Source organism: Coregonus clupeaformis, chromosome 1 (assembly GCF_020615455.1).
Source record: "Coregonus clupeaformis isolate EN_2021a chromosome 1, ASM2061545v1, whole genome shotgun sequence".
Classification (NCBI taxonomy): Eukaryota; Metazoa; Chordata; class Actinopteri; order Salmoniformes; family Salmonidae; genus Coregonus; species Coregonus clupeaformis.
The window spans coordinates 21,813,018-21,834,475 of NC_059192.1; the positions used below are offsets into that span (position 1 = coordinate 21,813,018).

The 21,458-nt window shown below is 42.5% G+C and overlaps 1 protein-coding gene across 1 annotated transcript in view; it reads left to right on the plus strand.

Moving 5' to 3' along the window:
• acsf2 (acyl-CoA synthetase family member 2) overlaps positions 1 to 21,458 on the plus strand; it is a 52,063-nt gene that overhangs the window by 13,903 nt on the left and 16,702 nt on the right. The window contains exons 2-10 of the mRNA XM_041853139.2: positions 7,484 to 7,679; positions 17,511 to 17,639; positions 17,774 to 17,827; positions 18,004 to 18,122; positions 19,959 to 20,121; positions 20,395 to 20,490; positions 20,747 to 20,898; positions 21,045 to 21,136; positions 21,349 to 21,425. Of these exons, the coding sequence (XP_041709073.1) occupies positions 7,484 to 7,679; positions 17,511 to 17,639; positions 17,774 to 17,827; positions 18,004 to 18,122; positions 19,959 to 20,121; positions 20,395 to 20,490; positions 20,747 to 20,898; positions 21,045 to 21,136; positions 21,349 to 21,425 (1,078 nt within the window). The remainder of the gene's footprint in view (positions 1 to 7,483; positions 7,680 to 17,510; positions 17,640 to 17,773; positions 17,828 to 18,003; positions 18,123 to 19,958; positions 20,122 to 20,394; positions 20,491 to 20,746; positions 20,899 to 21,044; positions 21,137 to 21,348; positions 21,426 to 21,458) is intronic.

A 21,458-nucleotide genomic window follows, 5' to 3' on the forward strand; every position in this document is an offset into this window, starting at 1 on the left:
GTGTTTGGGCGCGCAAGTCAGCACTTACAGTGGGGAGAACAAGTATTTGATACACTGCCGATTTTGCAGGTTTTCCTACTTACAAAGCATGTAGAGGTCTGTAATTTTTATCATAGGTACACTTCAACTGTGAGAGACGGAATCTAAAACAAAAATCCAGAAAAGCACATTGTATGATTTTTAAGTAATTAATTTGCATTTTATTGCATGACATAAGTATTAGATACATCAGAAAAGCAGAACTTAATATTTGGTACAGAAACCTTTGTTTGCAATTACAGAGATCATACGTTTCCTGTAGGTCTTGACCAGGTTTGCACACACTGCAGCAGGGATTTTGGCCCACTCCTCCATACAGACCTTCTCCAGATCCTTCAGGTTTCGGGGCTGTCGCTGGGCAAAATGGACTTTCAGCTCCCTCCAAAGATTTTCTATTGGGTTCAGGTCTGGAAACTGGCTAGGCCACTCCAGGACCTTGAGGTGCTTCTTACGGAGCCACTCCTTAGTTGCCCTGGCTGTGTGTTTCGGGTCGTTGTCATGCTGGAAGATCCAGCCACGACCCATCTTCAATGCTCTTACTGAGGGAAGGAGGTTGTTGGCCAAGATCTCGCGATACATGGCCCCATCCATCCTCCCCTCAATACGGTGCAGTCGTCCTGTCCCCTTTGCAGAAAAGCATCCCCAAAGAATGATGTTTCCACCTCCATGCTTCACGGTTGGGATGGTGTTCTTGGGGTTGTACTCATCCTTCTTCTTCCTCCAAACACGGCGAGTGGAGTTTAGACCAAAAAGCTCTATTTTTGTCTCATCAAACTACATGACTTTCTCCCATTCCTCCTCTGGATCATCCAGATGGTCATTGGCAAACTTCAGACGGGCCTGGACATGCGCTGGCTTGAGCAGGGGGACCTTGCGTGCGCTGCAGGATTTTAATCCATGACGGCGTAGTGTGTTACTAATGGTTTTCTTTGAGACTGTGGTCCCAGCTCTCTTCAGGTCATTGACCAGGTCCTGCCGTGTAGTTCTGGGCTGATCCCTCACCTTCCTCATGATCATTGATGCCCCACGAGGTGAGATCTTGCATGGAGCCCCAGACCGACGGTGATTGACGGTCATCTTGAACTTCTTCCATTTTCTAATAATTGCGCCAACAGTTGTTGCCTTCTCACCAAGCTGCTTGCCTATTGTCCTGTAGCCCATCCCAGCCTTGTGCAGGTCTACAATTGTATCCCTGATGTCCTTACACAGCTCTCTGGTCTTGGCCATTGTGGAGAGGTTGGAGTCTGTTTGATTGAGTGTGTGGACAGGTCTCTTTTATACAGGTAACGAGTTCAAACAGGTGCAGTTAATACAGGTAATGAGTGGAGAACAGGAGGGCTTCTTAAAGAAAAACTAACATGTCTGTGAGAGCTGGAATTCTTACTGGTTGGTAGGTGATCAAATACTTATGTCATGCAATAAAATGCAAATTAATTACTTAAAAATCATACAATGTGATTTTCTGGATTTTTGTTTTAGATTCTGTCTCTCACAGTTGAAGTGTACCTATGATAAAAATTACAGACCTCTACATGCTTTGTAAGTAGGAAAACCTGCAAAATCGGCAGTGTATCAAATACTTGTTCTCCCGACTGTATATATTATTTCACTTTTACCCACTCTCTAATAATCACTTATCCGCACATAACATTCATCATATTTTAATATTATTCATATCAACCACCGCATTCGTATTTCTAATGATTCCTTATTGCAGCAAGTTAATTTTACCATACCCCCCCAGGTATCATTATATCACCAGCTCATTCTCCACACTTCAGATTTACTCATACCACATTCACAAAACGCTACATTCCAAACACACAATCAATATTCGTATAACCTACAGGAATTTTCTTCTATAAAAGTACCCAAATTTGGAATGTTAACTCTATCAACATTTACTTTTATATTTCCCAAATGTAATGATCCCCAATAAGCTTGACCGAAATTCAATGTGTTGACGTCATATGATCACCCCCGTACACGTGACCTGTTCCTCCAACAGGATTTCTCATACCCCTCCGGGAAAAGACACACACCTTTAATTTTCTTCTCCCAGTAACGTGAATTTTCCACACTCCGTTAGTAAATGAATATCCACATACTATCAATTCTCCTCTTCCCAATGCAAGATTGGGCTTGCCCTTTCTCCACCAGCCTTAGAAGCTTCAAACGACCTAAAATATAGTCCCTTTCCTTACACTTTCTCCACAAAGAAAAGGCTATTATTTACAGGATTTATTTTTGTTGTCCGATCACCCACACAGATAAGCCGCCACTCGTGCTTAAATTAATCACTGAATGACTCACAGCCGCTCAAGCTAACCATTCACCCGTACGAGATGAGCAGACCTACTCTATCTTATTATTTCTCTATACTTTGAAGCCCTGGTGGCGTTCACAACCGTTCACCTACTTAGGATGAAAAGCGCAACTTCCAATTTATGGTGTCACCTACTTTTTTTACCCGATTAGCTGTCTAATTTGTGCATCCCCTCATCCAGGATGATGCACACCTACTCCGGACGAGCCAACCTACGTATTAGCCTGCTCGTCCACTAGCCTGCGTGTATGCTAGCCTGCTTGTCTACTAGCCGGCGTCTATGCTAGCCTGCTTGTCTTATTTACATTGCTCTTCTACTAGCCTGCGTCTATGCTAGCCTGCTTGTCTTATTTACATTGCATGCATGCTTATTCCTAATTCCAACAAAAACTCTGCTTCTTCTGCTAAATTTGGTCCTTATTTTCTGGAGAGAACCCTTCCGTACCCCACCCCCAGATTCAGCTTGATCAAAACACACAGCTCAAGCAAGAACGCCGCTTACCTTGTTCAACAGTGGCCAGTGTTTCTGTGTGTTTTGTCAAAACCTCCTCCGATGGTAAAGCATTCAAGGATCTCTTATAACCAGTCCTGCCGGGATCGCCAATTATGTTGTGGAAAATAACCACTACTTTATTACAAATAAGGTCTCACAGAGTTTTTGTTGCACCAATATATGACTTTATTAGAGTTTAAACAAAGCCGATGCCAGTCTGCAGAATGTCACACCCCCTTACGCTCTCCCTCCATCTTATATAGTCCCCTCTTCAGTTTTCCCACTCTTTTATTGCTCCGCCCACTTCCTTGGTCTCTGAGGGCGGCTAAACTCGACTTTTATTATGCACATAGTACTCCAACCAATCACTCACTCCCCTGTCTTGCACACACACTCATGTTTAGTTTAACCATGACAAGGCCCTAAATCCTTGAAACACACACAAACCCCACATACACAGTGAAATGACCCAATTCAATTCCTGGCCCAGTAACAAAGAAATCTAACTCTATGCTCTTGATTAACCCAGTTCTACCTCATAGTCCATTAAACTCTACAGTTCATTAATAATAATTCACCACAATTACCCGGGCCTAGACGATAACACTCATCACTAACAGATAAAGCATGGAGCTCGCCAACCCTCTTGGTAGAGGCGATAGCCACCAGAAACGCAGTCTTAAAAGAGAGGTGTTCAAGGCTTCTAGCTTCAAAGCATCTAACGGTTCGAAGGGAGGTCTGGATATTACTCCAAGAACCAGATCCAAATCCCAGTTGGGAACTGAGGGGGCTCTTGCGGGGCTTAATCAACGGACTCCCTTAAGAAACCTTGCCGTGAGCGGATGGCTGCCAAGTGGACTATCCTGCTCTTCATCATGACATGCTGAAATGGCTGCAGCGTATACCTTAAGTGTGGATGCAGCCCTGCCAGCTTCGAACAAAGACCTTAAGAACTGGAGCACAGTTTTTATGTCGCAAGATTCTGGAGCAACCCCCTGCTCCCCACACCACTGGCAGAACACGCACCACCTCGTGTCATAGGTTAACATGGTGGACGGGGCCCTGGCACTCTGTAAGATGTTAACAACGGAGGGCTCAAGATCTAAATCAGACCATTTTCGCTGTTCAGCGGCCAGGCCCACAGCTTCAGGCGGGAGGGATTCGGATGCCACAATGTGCCATCCGTCTGCGACAAGAGGTCTGGCCTCCTACCAGGGACAGCATGGGAACTACCTCGGAGTGACAGTATTGTGCTGAATCAGTGGCGTCTGAGCCATCTCGGGGCAATCAGAAGGACCTGGTGGACCACTTCCCTGATTTTGTCCAGAGTGTATAGCCTCTTCCTCAGCCACTCGTGGGCCAGGGCATCTAGGGGAGGAGACCCATCAGTCTCTTACACTGAAGAACAGTCACCTTCTGGTCTTGGACAAAAGGATTGAGGTGATCTACAATTTTCTGGACTCGCTCGTCGGTGAGGTGAGCCCTCATTAGAGACGAGTCGATCCGCATGCCCACGGACATTACAGTTTGTGTGGGGACCAGGTAGCTTTTTTGCATGTTCAACCGGAGGCCTAGCTCTGACATGTGCTTCAGGAGAGATGTCATGTCTGCTGCTACCTGTTCTCGCGACTGAGCACAGATTAGCCAATCGTCTAGGTAATTTAGTACTAAAATCCCTTGTGATGTTAGGGGTGCTAGAGTAGCATCCATGCATTTTGTGAATGTTCTTGGTGCCAGGAAGAGGCCGAAAGGTAACACTTGGCACTCATACGCTATGCCGTTGAATGCAAAGTGCAGGAACTTCCTGTGAGCCGGGTGGATCGGTATGTGGAAGTAGGCATCTTTTAGGTCGACAGTGGTGAACCACTGGCCTGGGCTGATAGCCTGTAGGATGCGAGACGGAGATGGCAGGGTTTTCAAGCACCGGTTGAGAGGCCTCAAGTCCAGGATGGGGCAAAAGCCACCATCCCGCTTGGGGACTAGGAAATATACTCCTTAGAACCCACTGTGCTGTTTTGATGGTTTGAGTTGTCTGATTGCCTCCCTGCTGGAGAAGAATGCAATCTCTAGTTGGAGAGCATCTCTTTTCAGGGGGTCGGCTGTTGTAGTTAACCAAACCCCTCTGAAAGGTGATGGCCGGTACTGTATCCAGCACCCAGGGGGACTCCACAAGCTCCTCCCACTTTGGCCGATGGGCGTGGGAGAAGTGGCCGTTGCCAGGGCCACACCCATCAGGATGACTGAGGGGGCCCATCATCCTTCGGAGCAGAGGGACCGTGCTTGTTGTGCTGCTGCCTGTGCTGGTGGGGGCGCCACTGCTGATCCAGAGCCTATTAATGTGGCTGATCAGGGCGTGGCTGGTTTGGGGGAGGACCCAAGTGGCCTTTCAAGGCAGGGGAAAGCTGAGGTCTAGACTACAATTGTCTCTGGGTAGGGAAACGCAGGGCAGAGGGACCCATTAAAGACTCCAGGGTCTCTCTGTCCTTCTGCAGCTTCGCTGTTTGGTCCAAAATGTGGTACACACCAGGACCAAAAATTTGGCCTGGGGAGATGGGGAGCTCCATAAAGTGTTTCTTCACGGAGGCCGACATCTTTGTCTGTGAGAGCCAAAGATGACTGTAGACAGGGCTTTGCCATTAGCACATCTCAGCTTTTAAGAGGGAGAGGAGTCATTTCAGCCGTCAGCTCAGAGTCACCGTCGTTGGACAGGCGAGCTATCAGACTGTGCAGGTATGCCTGCAGCAGAGTAGTCACATTCATGAGGCGAGCCACCATGGCCAATGTCAGGAAGGTGTCTTTTTTTAAGTGGTCGTCAGCAGCCCGATGAGGTCCCGGAGGACAGCAGGGAGACCTACCAATGGTCTCCTTGTCTGGGAGGACCATGGCCGCAACAATGGGGTTCATGACTGGGTACTGGTACAGTCCCAACTCCTTGGGGGAAGCCATGAAGGTCCAAGGCTTGCACTGGCTTGAGACATAGAACCTTGAGTTCACCTTAGCCCAAATTTGACGCAGTTCATTGGAGAACTTGGGGCACGGAGGAATGTACACTCTGCCCAGGCTGCTGTTAGGGTTTGGATTAAAATCCAGAGCTTTCAGAACCCTAGAGAGGAGCTCCTGCATATCAGCTGATGAACAGGGCGCTTCACTCTCAGCCCACTCTTTTCCAATGTTCTCTGACCCAGAACCGGCCTCAGAGGTCTCTTAGTCTAGATAGCATCAGGTTCCTGTCTTAAGTCTTCAACAGAGTCTGTTTGGTTGAGAGAGCAGAGCTGCGAAGACAGAGTAGGTCCCCTGTCCTTTTTGGAGTGCTTGGTGGGCGGGCCGCTCAGGAGCGTTGTTTACATCTGAGGCCGCTCCCAGAGCCTCTAGCATTTGTCTCCTTCATCATAGCCAATCGTGCTTCATATAGGCGTGGCCCGAGAGTAGCACAATACATGCTCTAAGCCTAGGCACATCATACAGGTGGAATCGGCATCAGCTGAAGCCAAGCCAGCATTGCATTTATCACTAGCATAGTCCCTCAAGTGAAATAGAACTTGTGTTTTGGGAGGGAGGAGGCACCATTTTTCATTTAACGTTGGAGGAAATGCATTCCTAGCATGTGAGGAACGTGTTGGCTGGCTTCATAAATGCTAGCCAGCTAGTTTATTTAGAAAAAAACTTTTTGTTTGCGTTATGTTAACCTGTTTGTAATCCCTTTTAGCTTTGCTAGCTAGCTTGCTGCCCAGTTACAGAGGTTAGCGGGCTAGTTAGTTACAGTAGTTGGCTACTGCCAGTAAGTTGTGTTATTATCAGATTTAGCCTGTTCCACCGTTTGTAGAATGCATACAGGCATTTGAATATTGCGTGGAAAAAGGGAATCCGGACACAATGTGGACACGGTAGGTAGACACATTTAAATGTATTGTATGTGTAGACGCTTGATGTGTTCGGAATTCCATTAGCAGGACGCCATAATCAGAATACACGGCCTAAATGTCTAGCCTGACCAATGCATTTCTTCTCCCTCTGTCCATAGTGTAGAAGGTGCGCCACCCCCTCCCTGGCCCTTGAGTCCCATTTGCCCTCCCTGTCCTCATCCGTCTCACCCCCTAACCATTTAACTCATTTACTTGGACTGCTTTTCCCTACAGTAGGCCCCATTTTGACACTCCATATGACCCCATCCCAAACTCCTGAGTGGGCTCCCGAGTGGCGCAGCGGTCTAAGGCACTGCATTTCAGTGCTTGAGGCGTCACTACAGACCCCCTGGTTCGATTCCAGGCTGTATCACAACCGTGATTGGGAGTCCCATAGGGCGTCGCACAATTGGCCCAGCGTTGTCCGGGTTTGTTTGGTGTAGGCCGTCATTGTAAATAAGAATTTGTTCTTAACTGACTTGCCTAGTTAAATAAAGGTTAAAAAAAATTTATTTTAAATGTCCTATTCAAACTGTTTCCATGGCTCCCATCATTTTCCTGAAAATCCTCGTATGAATATCACCCTTTGTTGAATTCCATATTAATCTAAAGGCTTTGTACGAACCAGATCTCACTCAGACCCTTTAACTCCAGTTTGTTTGACTTTTAAACCCCAGACCATTTCAGATCCGTGACTTCAGCTCTCTCTGTTGTCCCACCTAGTGCAGTCCATGTGGACAGTCCACCCACTATCCCCACACTCACCACCAGCTATGCCCACGGCACCTCCTCCAAGTCTCTGCTCTTCAGTACGGTCGGTGGGAGTCTCCAGGCTGCAGCTGAACGCTTTCCAGACCGGGAGGCTGTAGTGTTCCTACAGGATGGGGTCAGGAAGACCTTCTCACAGCTCCAGCAGGATGTGAGTGGTGTCTACTTCCTATTTTGTACTAATCCTATGCCAAACAGATTAGGGGTACACAAGGGCTCTTTCTGTAGTGTATGCAAGCCTTCAAATCCTTGATTCCTCAACTCCTTGCCTCCATCCCAAAGCTCATTGGAGGAGGAGATCCAAGGCGAGGGAGTTAAGGAATCAAGGATTTTGAGGCTTGCACACTTTTCAGACAGAGCCAAGACCCATGTCCTCTCGCCCCCTCCCAAAGGAATTGTAACATCTAATTGAAACAGCATGTTCTAGGCCCATTTAAGGGAAACAGTATGGAGGCAGATATAAAAAAACAAAAAAGCGAAGTTTGTTATTGTTTGCAATATGAATACAGTAAAACACATAAGTAAGAGTACATAAAATGGCTTCTCGTGGGTCAGCGTACTCGCATCCATACCCACACATGCAGTCAGAGCCAGCCCTAGCCTTTTGGGGGCACTAAGTGACATTTTGTTATACTTGCTGTCATTCTCATTGACAGCAAGTCTAAGAAGCGGTAGATCTGTTCTATGTGCGCTATTTCTATGCCTCCCATTCTTAAGTTTCGTTTTTGTATCTTTTACTTTCGGTTTTGTACACCAGCTTCTTTTTGGTTATTGAAAATATATTTCAGTGGTTTAGATGGTACAATTATTCTCTATACATTGCTTGTTTTGCCACATAAACTGAAATTAGGCGAACTATTAGAATTTTAGCAACCAGGAAATGGCGGAGCGATTTCTGCATATTGCATCTTTAACTGTATGTGGCAAGTAAAAGCATTGGGTAGCGAGTTGATACAAGGTTAAAACCACCCTCAGACTTAGGAAGATGTAAAACGTTCCTTTTTATTCTATTAATTTTATTTGCCCATAAAAAGTATGTTATGACACTTTTTTAAAGAATGTCTTCGGTGGGTAATTGGTATTACCAAAAATTAATAAAAAAACATTCAGAGCCATGCCATTCTGAAGAGGTTTATTCTACATGTAAGATTTATGGGAAGATTGTTCCATTTAATTAGATCTGCTTTCATATTGTTAAGTAATGGAATAAAGTTATCTTTATATATTTGTTGTTTGTTGTCACTTATTAAGCATCCTAAGTATTTCATATTTTTTGTGGTCCACTTAAAGGATTGCTGTAGATTGTGAGTTATTCTTTGTCCTATTGCCTTTATTTAGTTTTTTTACCACATTAATTTTATATCCTGAGATTTTAGAGTATTCCTAAAATCTTTTTTGCAAAGGGGGCATTGAGTTTTCAATATTGGTCAGGTATATCGGGAGATCATCTGCAAATAAGTTGAGTTATATTCATGTTTACCATGATACCTGTTACGTTTGGGTCCTGTCTAATTATTTCTGTAAGCGGTTCAGTTGCCAGTGCAAACAGGAGGGGGGAGAGGGGCCATCAGATAATGTATTATTTGGGATATTTTAGCTTTAGGACATTTATATAATAGTTTTATAAAATTCATTGTTTCAGCTGGAAAGTTGAAAGCTTACAAAGTTTTGAATAGAAAAGGCCATTCAAGACTGTCGAAAGCCTTTTCGGCATCAACAGCCATTATTGACAAATCTATATCTTGTTTTTTTGCGTATTGTATTAAACTGAAAAATGTTATTGTATTTGTTTGTAAGTATCTATTTTTAATAAACCCTGTTTGATATGTATCAAGCCGGAATTTTTGACATTCAATTTCTTATAAGCTTTGTTATTATTTTATTATCACAATTTATTAAACTTATGGGTCTATAATCAGCAGGGGACTCTCCAGAGATTCCTGGTTTTAATATAACTTAAATAACTTTTGATACATGGAACTAGGAAGTATTGAATTGAGTGATGTGTGTGTTGTCAATTGTGTAAATGGGGGTGCTACTTTGTCCCAAAATGTTGAATAGAAATCAATGGGAAAGCCATCCATTCCTGGTGCTTTCTCCGCGTGAATGTTTTAACAGTATCTAATATTTATTTTTGGGTGACCTCTGTTTTTAGTGATTATTTGTTGTCTGCTGATAATTGCGTCAGGGTTGCTAAGTCTAAGAAGGCTGTAGGATCCTTCCAACTGTTGTTTAATTTTGATTTATATACAGTACATTTTCATAGAAGCTTTTAAAATGGTCATTAATCGCATTGTTGTTTCTAATTACCGCATTTAAAATTATAACTGGTTTAGCGTGTATTGGTTTTGTGAGAGCTGTGAGATATTTATCAGGTTTATTTTCCAATAAGTAGTATGCTTTATTTGAGTTTAACCTGTAGTTGTTGGCTCTCTTCAAAAGTAAAAGATCGTATTCCTGCTTATGTTCAGAAATTGTATTTTCGTCTTTTAACTTGTAAAGATTTTTTATGGGCTTTTTCTAAGATAGTGCTTTATTTTTCTTAAATCTGATTTAGAAATTAAAATTTAACTTTTGCCGAGTATGATATTATCATTCCCCTAATGTACGCCTTAAAGGCACCCCAAATTATTTTGGGGGTCGGCTTTTCTCTGTCCTCTATGTCTACATTTGTAATGGTAAAGGTTTGAATTTTTTGGTTTACGTATTTAGTAAATTTCATTCTCCAAATTCTGTCGCTAAGTATATTTTCTATTGGTGTCATTATATCATGAATGTTTGAATCCAGTAAATTGTTGAGTGCATTCTTGAATAGCTTTTGTTACTTTGAGAAAAAAATTTATAATCTTTTTTAGTTGGGAATAGTAATCTCCAGGTGTCCTAGTAAATTATTTGTTGAGATGATTTTTTTTTTCCTGTTTGGAGGCTACCTAAATGTGCCTTTTTTATTACTACGTCTGTCAATTTTATCAAATGTATGATTTAGGTCACCTGCTAAAAGAATAGTTCCTGTCTGGATTTGATCTAATATAGCTTGAATTTATCTAAAAACACCAGATTTGCCCCTGGTGGGATATACAATGAAAGCAATGTATATTTGTCACCATGTAAGGTACTGTACAATTCAAAATGAGAAAATATGCTGGGATATAAGGGAACATTGTGTATTCTTATTTATCAAGATGCCTACAGTTTTGCTGTTGCTACAGTAGGTGGCAGAATAGGCCTCTCCAACCCAACTCCTCTTTAAATATTACATTTCTCCTTTATTTAAATGTAACTCTTGCAAGAAAACCACATCTGCTGACAATCTAAGTGTTCGAGAATTATATGCATTTTTTTTTCTCCCATGGAGCCAGTGCACATTCTATGTGATAAATTGGATTTTGTTGGCCAAGCTTGTCACCAACCCCCATCCTTGCCCTCTCTTACCCACCCAGGCCAAGTTTATCCCAACCTGTCTTTTCCCCTGTCTTATCTTCTCAGACAAATTTACACTCCTCTTTACATCTACTTACTCATCCATTCTCCTTCATTCACACACAACATATACCCTATGCCTCCGCACACCCATTCTCTCCCGCCCTCCTATACATATTTATATTCACCCTCCTTCACTCTCCCATTCATATGCACAGACACACACAAACCCACTCACACCCTCTCGCCCACACACACACACACACACACATCCATAGAACAATTATTGACAATTACTAGCTAAGTTTCAATCCATTTGGCAACAGATTTTCATGTGAATATTCTAGAATCCGCATAAATAAAATATGTGCATTTTCCCACCAGTGGTGTGTTTCCACCAAATGAGTGGGTGATGATGTAGTAGTGCACACAAAATGTACTTTTTCACTTAATTTTTCATGTACCTAATAAATATGGAATTTTCAACTCTACTGTTGCGTTAAATAGCAAATGTGCTTACTCTGGTCTTGGCACATGCACTCTAGCCAACAGCTCGCAGATACAGTGTGGGTTGGCTAGTCTACATGATGAGATTATTATGGATAAGAGTGAGAATATTTTTATTTGTCAAACGCAGTCAAGCATCTTTCATCATGTCACCAGAATAAGACCCTCAATATATTATTGGAAAGGAGCATCAAGATCACTGTGCACTTTCACCACCCTGTGAAGTTCATCATAACTTATTTAATCTGTAGCCTAATAAACTGTGTGGTTTTTCGAGTCGTAGTGGGAGGACCACACACACATATTAACGCGTGACTCCAAGTTTATTTCGATATTATGGTTATTATATCAATATTTGCGCGTAAAGGCATTTCCACCGCCATTTCTCGCATAATTACTTTTACAGACACAAAAAGATTCCACCATGTCGAACGAACAAATTATCTGTTTGCATTTATAAAATTTTACCGAAACTTCCTGTTTCCATCACAGCTGTCATTATTAATTTCTTTATGGTATGACTTTACTCGCATAAAAACTGTGGATGGAAAACGTGGTTACTGACATACAGTACATGCTATATTTCCTCTTTTATATTGTCTTTGCAGTGTCCATGCATCTCATTGGCATTGGCTAATTCTATTGTTACTTCCTAGAGAAGAACAGTTACTTGAGGAGAATATAGTCTAGATTGTATTGGGGGTGAGGGAAATAATATTGTTTCAATTTACGATAAGCTGGTCTTGGGCATTACTGTATGTAGCCTAGTGTGCTTACCACTTTTTCCCGCTTCTTCCTCTCCTCGGGGCATTGGGCTCTCGTTCATCTGGAAAGATTTCCTACAGCCTGTTCAGGGCTTCATCGGCGCTTGTGAACTCCATCCTCTGTGTTCCCTTCCATACCCACAGCACTGCCGGGAATCGGAATTGAGACTTGATTCCTTTTTCCTCCAGTGACTGTCTGATCGGAATGAATTGCTTGCGTTTAGCAGACAGGTCTTGATTTATTTATTTCAGCATCTTGAGAGAATGGGATTGCGCGCTTAGGGACCTGTTGTGTAGCCTAAAAGTGCAATTTATTTCAGTGACGTAAAAGCTGACAGTGTTTCATTTTTTGCAGATAGAACCTTATAGTCCCAAGCTCTCAAATGTGTTAGTCAACTGTCTATAATTAGAAGCAGCTTTAATGCAGCTTTTCTTGTCATTATACTGTATTTTGCTCTAGAAATCTAAACAAATCCTTGCTCACCAGAATAATGTCATAAATCGATATAATTAATGCTTCAATCTAGTTGACATCAGTAACTTTTTCTCTTGCTGAGCAAAGGTGATTAGGCACCGGGGAGAAAATGCAATAAAAAAAAAAAATGGAACGATTTTCTGTGCAAAATATCCAAAGGACATCAGTTTGACAAGGAAATAGAAAGCTGTGAAAATGACCCAACATGTTTCTGATAATGTTTCAGTTCGGCTTGATGCATATTTTATGTACAGTGGGGGGAAAAAAGTATTTAGTCAGCCACCAATTGTGCAAGTTCTCCCACTTAAAAAGATGAGAGAGGCCTGTAATTTTCATAATAGGTACACATCAACTATGACAGACAAAATTAGAAAAAAAATGATGCGATGATTTGGGGCTGTCGCTGGGCAACACAGACTTTCAACTCCCTCCAAAGATGTTCTATGGGGTTGAGATCTGGAGACTGGCTAGGCCACTCCAGGACCTTGAAATGCTTCTTACGAAGCCACTCCTTCGTTGCCCGGGCGGTGTGTTTGGGATCAGTGTCATGCTGAAAGACCCAGCCACGTTTCATCTTCAATGCCCTTGCTGATGGAAGGAGGTTTTCACTCAAAATCTCACGATACATGGCCCCCATTCATTCTTTCCTTTACACGGATCAGTCGTCCTGGTCCCTTTGCAGAAAAACAGCCCCAAAGCATGATGTTTCCACCCCCATGCTTCACAGTAGGTATGGTGTTCTTTGGATGCAACTCAGCATTCTTTGTCCTCCAAACACGACGAGTTGAGTTTTTACCAAAAAGTTCTATTTTGGTTTCATCTGACCATATGACATTCTCCCAATCCTCTTCTGGATCATCCAAATGCACTCTAGCAAACTTCAGACGAGCCTGGACATGTACAGGCTTAAGCAGGGGGACACGTCTGGCACTGCAGGATTTGAGTCCCTGGCGGCGTAGTGTGTTACTGATGGTAGGCTTTGTTACTTTGGTCCCAGCTCTCTGCAGGTCATTCACTAGGTCCCCCCCGTGTGGTTCTGGGATTTTTGCTCACCGTTCTTGTGATCATTTTGACCCCACGGGATGAGATCTTGCGTGGAGCCCCAGATCGAGGGAGATTATCAGTGGTCTTGTATGTCTTCCATTTCCTAATAATTGCTCCCACAGTTGATTTCTTCAAACCAAGCTGCTTACCTATTGCAGAGTCAGTCTTCCCAGCCTGGTGCAGGTCTACAATTTTGTTTCTGGTGTCCTTTGACAGCTCTTTGGTCTTGGCCATAGTGGAGTTTGGAGTGTGACTGTTTGAGGTTGTGGACAGGTGTCTTTTATACTGATAACAAGTTCAAACAGGTGCCATTAATACAGGTAACGAGTGGAGGACAGAGGAGCCTCTTAAAGAAGAAGTTACAGGTCTGTGAGAGCCAGAAATCTTGCTTGTTTGTAGGTGACCAAATACTTATTTTCCACCATAATTTGCAAATAAATTCATAAAAAATCCTACAATGTGATTTTTCTGGAGAAAAAAAATCTTTATTTGTCTGTCATAGTTGACGTGTACCTATGATGAAAATTACAGGCCTCTCTCATCTTTTTAAGTGGGAGAACTTGCACAATTGGTGGTGGACTAAATACTTTTTTTCCCCACTGTAGATCAGGGGTGGGCAACTCTCCTGGAGAGCAAGCAGGATTTTCTTCCAGCCCTATTTTAAAGAGTTCACCCAAATGACAAAATATTTGCATTTTTATCTTAAAAGCAGTCTATGGACAAGGAGACTACAATCTATGATTTGGCTACGCACTGCCATCAACCATCAATATTTACTGTGTAGAGAGCCTTGGTGTAGTGGTAACACTCCCCGCCACATGTCGCACACAACTTTTCACCTGTTTCTAGCATTTGCCTGTCTCCCTATCTTATTTAATTACTGTCTGAATAAAGTGTCAAACCACCAAAAAAATATGTTAAAAAAATATTAGCATACTTTCAATTTCATTCCTTCAAAATCTCAAAGCAACAAAGTTGTCCAATTTTGAGTATTCATTTGATGTTCAAGGCATCCTGAATATACCGGACCTGTGGTTTTTATTTTTAAATATTCCACCCTGGTCATAGGCCTAAACCATTTCAGAATGAATAGAATTGCAGGAAATTTGCTTTAAAACAGTAAAGAAAATCCCCATCCAGGGGTTGTGCCACGGGGCATTGAAATTCACATAGCAAATCTCACTCCAAGCTTTCTTCAAAAGCTGGCAGCCCTGATGTATTGTTTTCTCTTTATTCAACCTGCCCGCCACCCACCAGCCCTCCATCCACACAATATTTCATGACTCTAAACCCACCCGCCGCGCCGCGGGTTATAAGTCAACCTGCGGATCACTAATCAGCGGGCCTACAGAAGGGCGGCCGCCAGTTGCCCATCCCTGTGCTACAGAATCACACCGTTTCACAGATACTGTACATTATCAGTGTGCCCTCGGCTCAGTCTGGGGTCAAACTTTAACCATAACATTCAATGCTGGCAGGCATTTGATACTGGCAGTTAAACAGGTCAAAGGTAGGAACATCAGTACTTAGTTACAGATAATTATAGACTAACAAGTGAAAACTACTTAATTAAATATGGTACTTAAACATACACTACCAGTCAAAGTTTGGACACACCTACTCATTCAAGGGTTTTTATTTTATTTTTACTATTTTCTACATTGTAGAATAATAGTGAAGACATCAAAACTATGAAATAACACACATCGAATCATGTAGTAACCAAAAAAGTGTTAAACAAATCCAAATATATTTTGTATTTGAGATTCTTGAAATAGCCACCCTTTGCCTTGATGACAGCTTTGCACACTCTTGGCATTCTCTCAACCAGCTTCATGAGGTAGTCACCTGGAATGCATTTAAATTAACAGGTGGGCCTTCTTAAAAGTTAATTTGTGGAATTTATTTCCTTCTTAATGCATTTGAGCAAATCAGTTGTGTTGTGACAAGGTAGGGGGATATACAGAAGATAGCCCTATTTGGTAAAATACCAAATCCATATTATGGCAAGAACTGCTCAAATAAGTAAAGAGAAACGTAATTCTATCATTACTTTAAGACGTGAAGGTCAGTCAATATGGAACATTTCAAGAATTTCGAAGGTTTCTTCGAGTGCAGTCGCAAAAACCATCAAGCGCTATGATGAAACTGGCTCTCACGAGGACCGCCACAGGAATGGAAGACCCAGAGTTACCTCTGCTGCAGAGGATAAGTTCGTTAGAGTTACCAGCCTCAGAAATTGTAGCCCAAATAAATGCTTCACAGAGTTCAAGTAACAGACACATCTCAACATCAACTGTTCAGAGGAGACTGCGTGAATCAGGCCTTCATGGTCAAATTGCTGCAAAGAAACCACTACTAAAGGACACCAATAAGAAGAAGAGACCTGCTTGGGCCAAGAAACACAAGCAATGGACATTAGACTGGTGGAAATTTGTCCTTTGGTCTGGAGTCCAAATTTGAGATTTTTGGTTCAAACAGCCGTGTCTTTGTGAGACGCGGTGTGGGTGAACGGATGATCTCCACATGTGTAGTTCCCACCGTAAAGCATGAGGTGTTATGGTGTGGGGGTGCTTTGCTGGTGACACTATCTGTGATTTATTTAGAATTCAAGGCACACTTAACCAGCATGGCTACCACAGCATTCTGCAGCGCTACGCCATCCCATCTGGTTTGGGCTTAGTGGGACTATCATTTGTTTTTCAACAGGACAATGACCCAACACACCTCCAGGCTGTGTAAGGGCTATTTTACCAAGAAGGAGAGTGATGGAGTGCTGCATCAGATGACATGGCCTCCACAATCCCCCGACCTCAACCCAATTGAGATGGGTTGGGATGAGTCGGACGGCAGAGTGAAGGAAAAGCAGCCAACAAGTGCTCAGCGTATGTGGTAACTCCTTCAAGACTGTTGGAAAATAAAATTTAGGAAAGGGGTTGATTTGATGAAAATTCATCATTGTTTACTATCTCCTGTTACACATGATACCATTCTGTCCTGTAGATTTAAAAAATGAATATATGACTTCATGGACATATGTGTTCTCTTAAGCAGTTGTGGTTATCTAACAAGACCCCTATGGCTGGAAGAACGCAGTGAGCTGGGTTAGAGGCAAAGTCTAACCTGGCGTGATCTCCAGGTTATGAAAGCAGAAAACTAGGGCTGAGTTCAAATGTGACCAATGACACCAAACGTATTAACAGTATTTGTCCTGGCAGTACGGTAACCAGGCAGTAGCTGATATCTGGTATCAATGAAAGTGATTTGTACTGCACTTACCTGTTGTGGATACAGCTACCAATGATATGACTGTGCATAGCATTCATAGTGTATAGAGTTCAGATAGCCAAACCTTGACTTTTTTTGAAGTTAAACATTAATTCGGAGATAAAGACATGTCACATGTTCAGCATGTTTGGATAACAACCTGCTGTGCTGCTCACTCAGTTTGGTTTAATTGTTTAGGTTCTATTGATAGTAATGGTAATCAAAAATGGATTTCTGCAGTTTCTTTATGCGGTTCTGATTAATTCAATGTTGAAATGTGCACTATAAAATACCCTTTTCCCCTTTAGATATGTTTTAGGAGTTTGTGGCACTCCTGTTCATTGGTGTGTAAGAACCATATCTCTATTGCTTCTGTTTTACTCAACTGCCTCTTTCTATTCCCCTGTCTCTTTCAGCAATGCTGCTGTGAATCACATTCTAGCGTCCATCTAATTTATTGATTACAATTACCTCTGTGTGCTAACTGTGCTCCATTATGGCTCAGGTGGACCAGGCTGCTGCAGGCCTCCTGGCACTGGGACTGAAGAGGGGGGACAGACTGGGCATGTGGGGACCCAACACATATGAGTGGATCCTGTTCCAGTTTGCCTCAGCCAAGGCTGGCATCATACTGGTGAGCACTGACACTGGTGGCATGGAGAAGGAGGAATCTTAATAGGGGAAAGCATGCTCGTTTTTGCAACCTCTTTGTGAAGTCAAGTACATTAAAGCAGATGTTTTCAGTGGTTATGCTTTGTCTTCTGACAGGTGTCTGTGAACCCAGCCTATCAGGTGCAGGAGTTGGAGTTTGCTTTGAGGAAGGTGGGTCACTTGAGTTGGCACGTCATGTTTTGTTCTATGAAAGCTGCACTGGGTGTGGTGCTCTTAAGTAGGGTGCAGAGATTATTGCTTTTTAAACTGTTTATTATGATGATAATGGCAATGATGTTGATGATGTTAATTGGTGGTAATAATGTAGTTTCCTGCTCTTGGTCCAGGTCGGATGCAATGCCATTGTGTGCCCGACCCAGTTTAAGACCCAGAAGTACTGTGACATGCTCAGGCAGATCTGTCCAGAGATGGACACTGCTAGCCCAGGTTCGGTCAAGAGTGCCAGGTATGACCACACTGTTTTCATATACAATCACAAATCACACATCATTTCAGATACACTGAATGACGATCAAATTACAATGGGTTGTGTTCTGGTGGGTGCAAAGCTCCACATTTTGCAGATAGAAATGTATTTTCTAGAGCTCACATCATTCTCTGTTCTAATCTACATGACTGAGAAGCATGGTTGTCTGTTCTACATCATGTGTTTCTATCTGAATGTTTTGTTACATTTAGTGCTGAGCTTTTTGAGGTCGGTTCGATTATTGAAAAATAATGTTTTTAATTTTTCAATAATTTTTTGAAACATTAAATGCAATATGCATTATGTGGGTTGAATGCTGTAACACAGAGTAAAACAATTAATAAAAGTCCCATGACGGTAGTGACTGCCCATTACTGCTTATCACTTGTTAACCATAATTTATTCACATTACTTTACTAAAATATTTCAGTTGTTGTGTATATTACATTTTGTATTATTTGAAGACTTTATTATTTCATTCCAAGTCATCATCTCATCTCAATAGAGTTGCCTATGCTGTCTGGCAAATTCACTATTTTAGTAATTCTTCAAAGTAAATAAGGCATACTTTTGTGACTGCTGAATACCAACTGTCAATCACTTAGATCAGGAATGGGAAACTGGCCTTTTGAAGGCCTTCGGATCAATAACAAATTAAATACAAATATATATGTATATATATTTTTTGGGGAAACTCAGTCGTCTCAACTTACTGTTAGAGTACTAGAATACACAAGGTGTAATTTCGAAATTTGGTTGTGCCTCAGCAGTTTTTCTCTTGTTATGTTAGTCACTGATAGTCAGTCAATTAGCCCATGTCAGCAAAACATTTTTAGATTGCTAAGTTTGTTTAGTGGCCAGCTATCTAAACTTGCTATCATGGTTGAATAATTGGCCGGGAGGGCCCCACAGATTTTTTTTTTGTCAGTCTCACTCAGATATCATATAAAAACTGCAAACTATTCTCTCCACCCAATGGGAAAATGTGTAAAATTGCAAGAAATTAGATGTAAAACCACTCCTTTTCCTCTACGCCCGATGGCAAGATGAGTAAAATTGCATGCAAAATCTTCTCTCCGCCCCATGGCAAAATGTGTAGAATTGCAGCAAACTTGCTTTAAAACTGCAACATTTTCTCTACACCAAAGGTCAAAATGTGCCAGAAATTAACTTAAAAATGTACAAATATTATCTCCGCTGTCAAGAGTGGGGGTTGGATATGGGTACCCGCGAGCAACTGCGGCCCCTCAGATGAGTTCAGATTTGTTGTGGCCCCCACCCCATCAAAGTTACCCATCCCTGACTTAGAGCTTGTATTTTCCAGTAGAGATGCCTCTAGATCACGCATTCTTCTGTCTCTTTTACGTAGCAGGTGTAAAAGAAACACAGACCGAAGAAGTAAGCGCGCAATGGATTATGGTCATTATAGTTAATTGCCACATTTTCTGCGCTCAACTATGTAGAATATTGGCCTGTTGGAAACTACAACTTCCTACTACATTGCACAGTTTGGGCTTGATATGATTTACCTCTACAGAAACTGTGTAATGTGCTTATTGAACTCACAGAAAGAAATGCGAACCGACGTCAGTCAATTAGTTGTTTAAAATCCGAAAAATAACAGAAATGTCGGTTAATTGCTCAGCGCTATTTACATTGCACCTCACTGAGCGTGACCCCTTCTCCTCAGAGCTCACACAATTATCTGTTCTATTCTACATGACCGAGAAGCATGGTTGTCTGTTCTACATAATGTATTTCTATCTGAATGTTTTGTTACGTTGCACCCCACTGAGCGTGACACCTCCTCCTCAGACTCCCAGACCTCCACACAGTGATAGTGACAGACAGCCGGCAGCCGGGGATGTACCACCTTGAGGATGTGATGCAGGCAGGGAGCAGCCAGCAAATGCAGCAGCTGGAGGAGCTGCAGAAGAAACTGTCCTTCGACGACCCCATCAATATTCAGTTCACATCGGTACTTTTAGTAAACTGTATATCACTCTCTATTCTTCCTATTTGATCCTGCACTCACAGTTCGTCTTTACATTGTCATGGTGTTCAACAAATCTATACTGTGAATGAGTGTTAAATCCTCTGTTGACAATGATCTGAATAATAATACTCAACAGTATTGAGTCATGATGCATGTCCCCTGTGCATGCCGCAGTTGACCTATTCAAGTGCATTTGTGTATATACATTGCTTTGTGCCCACTATTTCTCTGACATACTTGTTTGTCTGATGTCAGGGCACGACGGGGAACCCCAAAGGTGCCACCCTCTCCCACCACAACATCGTCAACAATGCCTACTTCATTGGCATGCGACTTGGATTTGACTGGAGGGTGAGTGCCCTGCCCACACAGACACATATGATTCCAGACAATGAGTTAGTTAGGCTGCGTTTAGACAGACAGCCCAATTCAGATTTTTTTCTCTCCACTAATTGGTCTTTTGACCAATCACATCAGATATTTTCACACCAGATATTTTTCAGAGCTGATCTGATTGGTCAGAAGACCAATTAGTGAAAAAAATATCAGAATTTGGCTGCCTGTCTAAACGGGGGTAGTCTTTAATCTATGTCCCATGTCCCCTCAGTCTCAGGTGCGCGTGTGCCTGCCTGTGCCCATGTACCACTGCTTTGGCTCGGTGGGTGGTGGCATTGTCATGGCCACGCATGGCATCACGCTGGTCTCTCCCTCCACTGGATACGACGGACGTGCCAACCTGGCAGCTATGGAGAGTGAAAGGTATGGCAGAAATAGCTAAGTCCTTGTGGAAAACATGCATTCAGTGTTATTGAGGAATTTTCTGGGACAGTAAACTGTGGTGTGTAGGTTGTGTGCTTTGTGCCTCAATCAAGTGTATCCACTTTTCCACCCCCTCCCTCCACCAGGTGTACCTTTGTCTATGGCACTCCTACTATGTACATCGACATGCTGGGCCAGCCTGACTTGGCCAAGTTTGACTTGTCGTCTGTGGAGGGAGGTGAGAGATCATGTTTTTAACTCAAGTCATTTGTTTCTGTTCTAATCATATTCTCGAAATCAGCTAGATTGAACATTAGTTAGGATGGCCATTGATTGGGATGAAATCCTGCATACTCTGAGGTCCTAGAGGATCGTTATTGAGCAATCTTGATATTGATTATAGCAAATGTACTGTATATCTTAGATTACGTGTTTATTTATGCCTTTTAGGAGTCATGGCTGGTTCCCCGTGTCCACCTGAAATAGTGAAGAAGGTCATTTCTACCATGGGCATTAAGGAGCTCATAGTGAGTAATGTTTTCTTAATTAAGAAAGTTAAT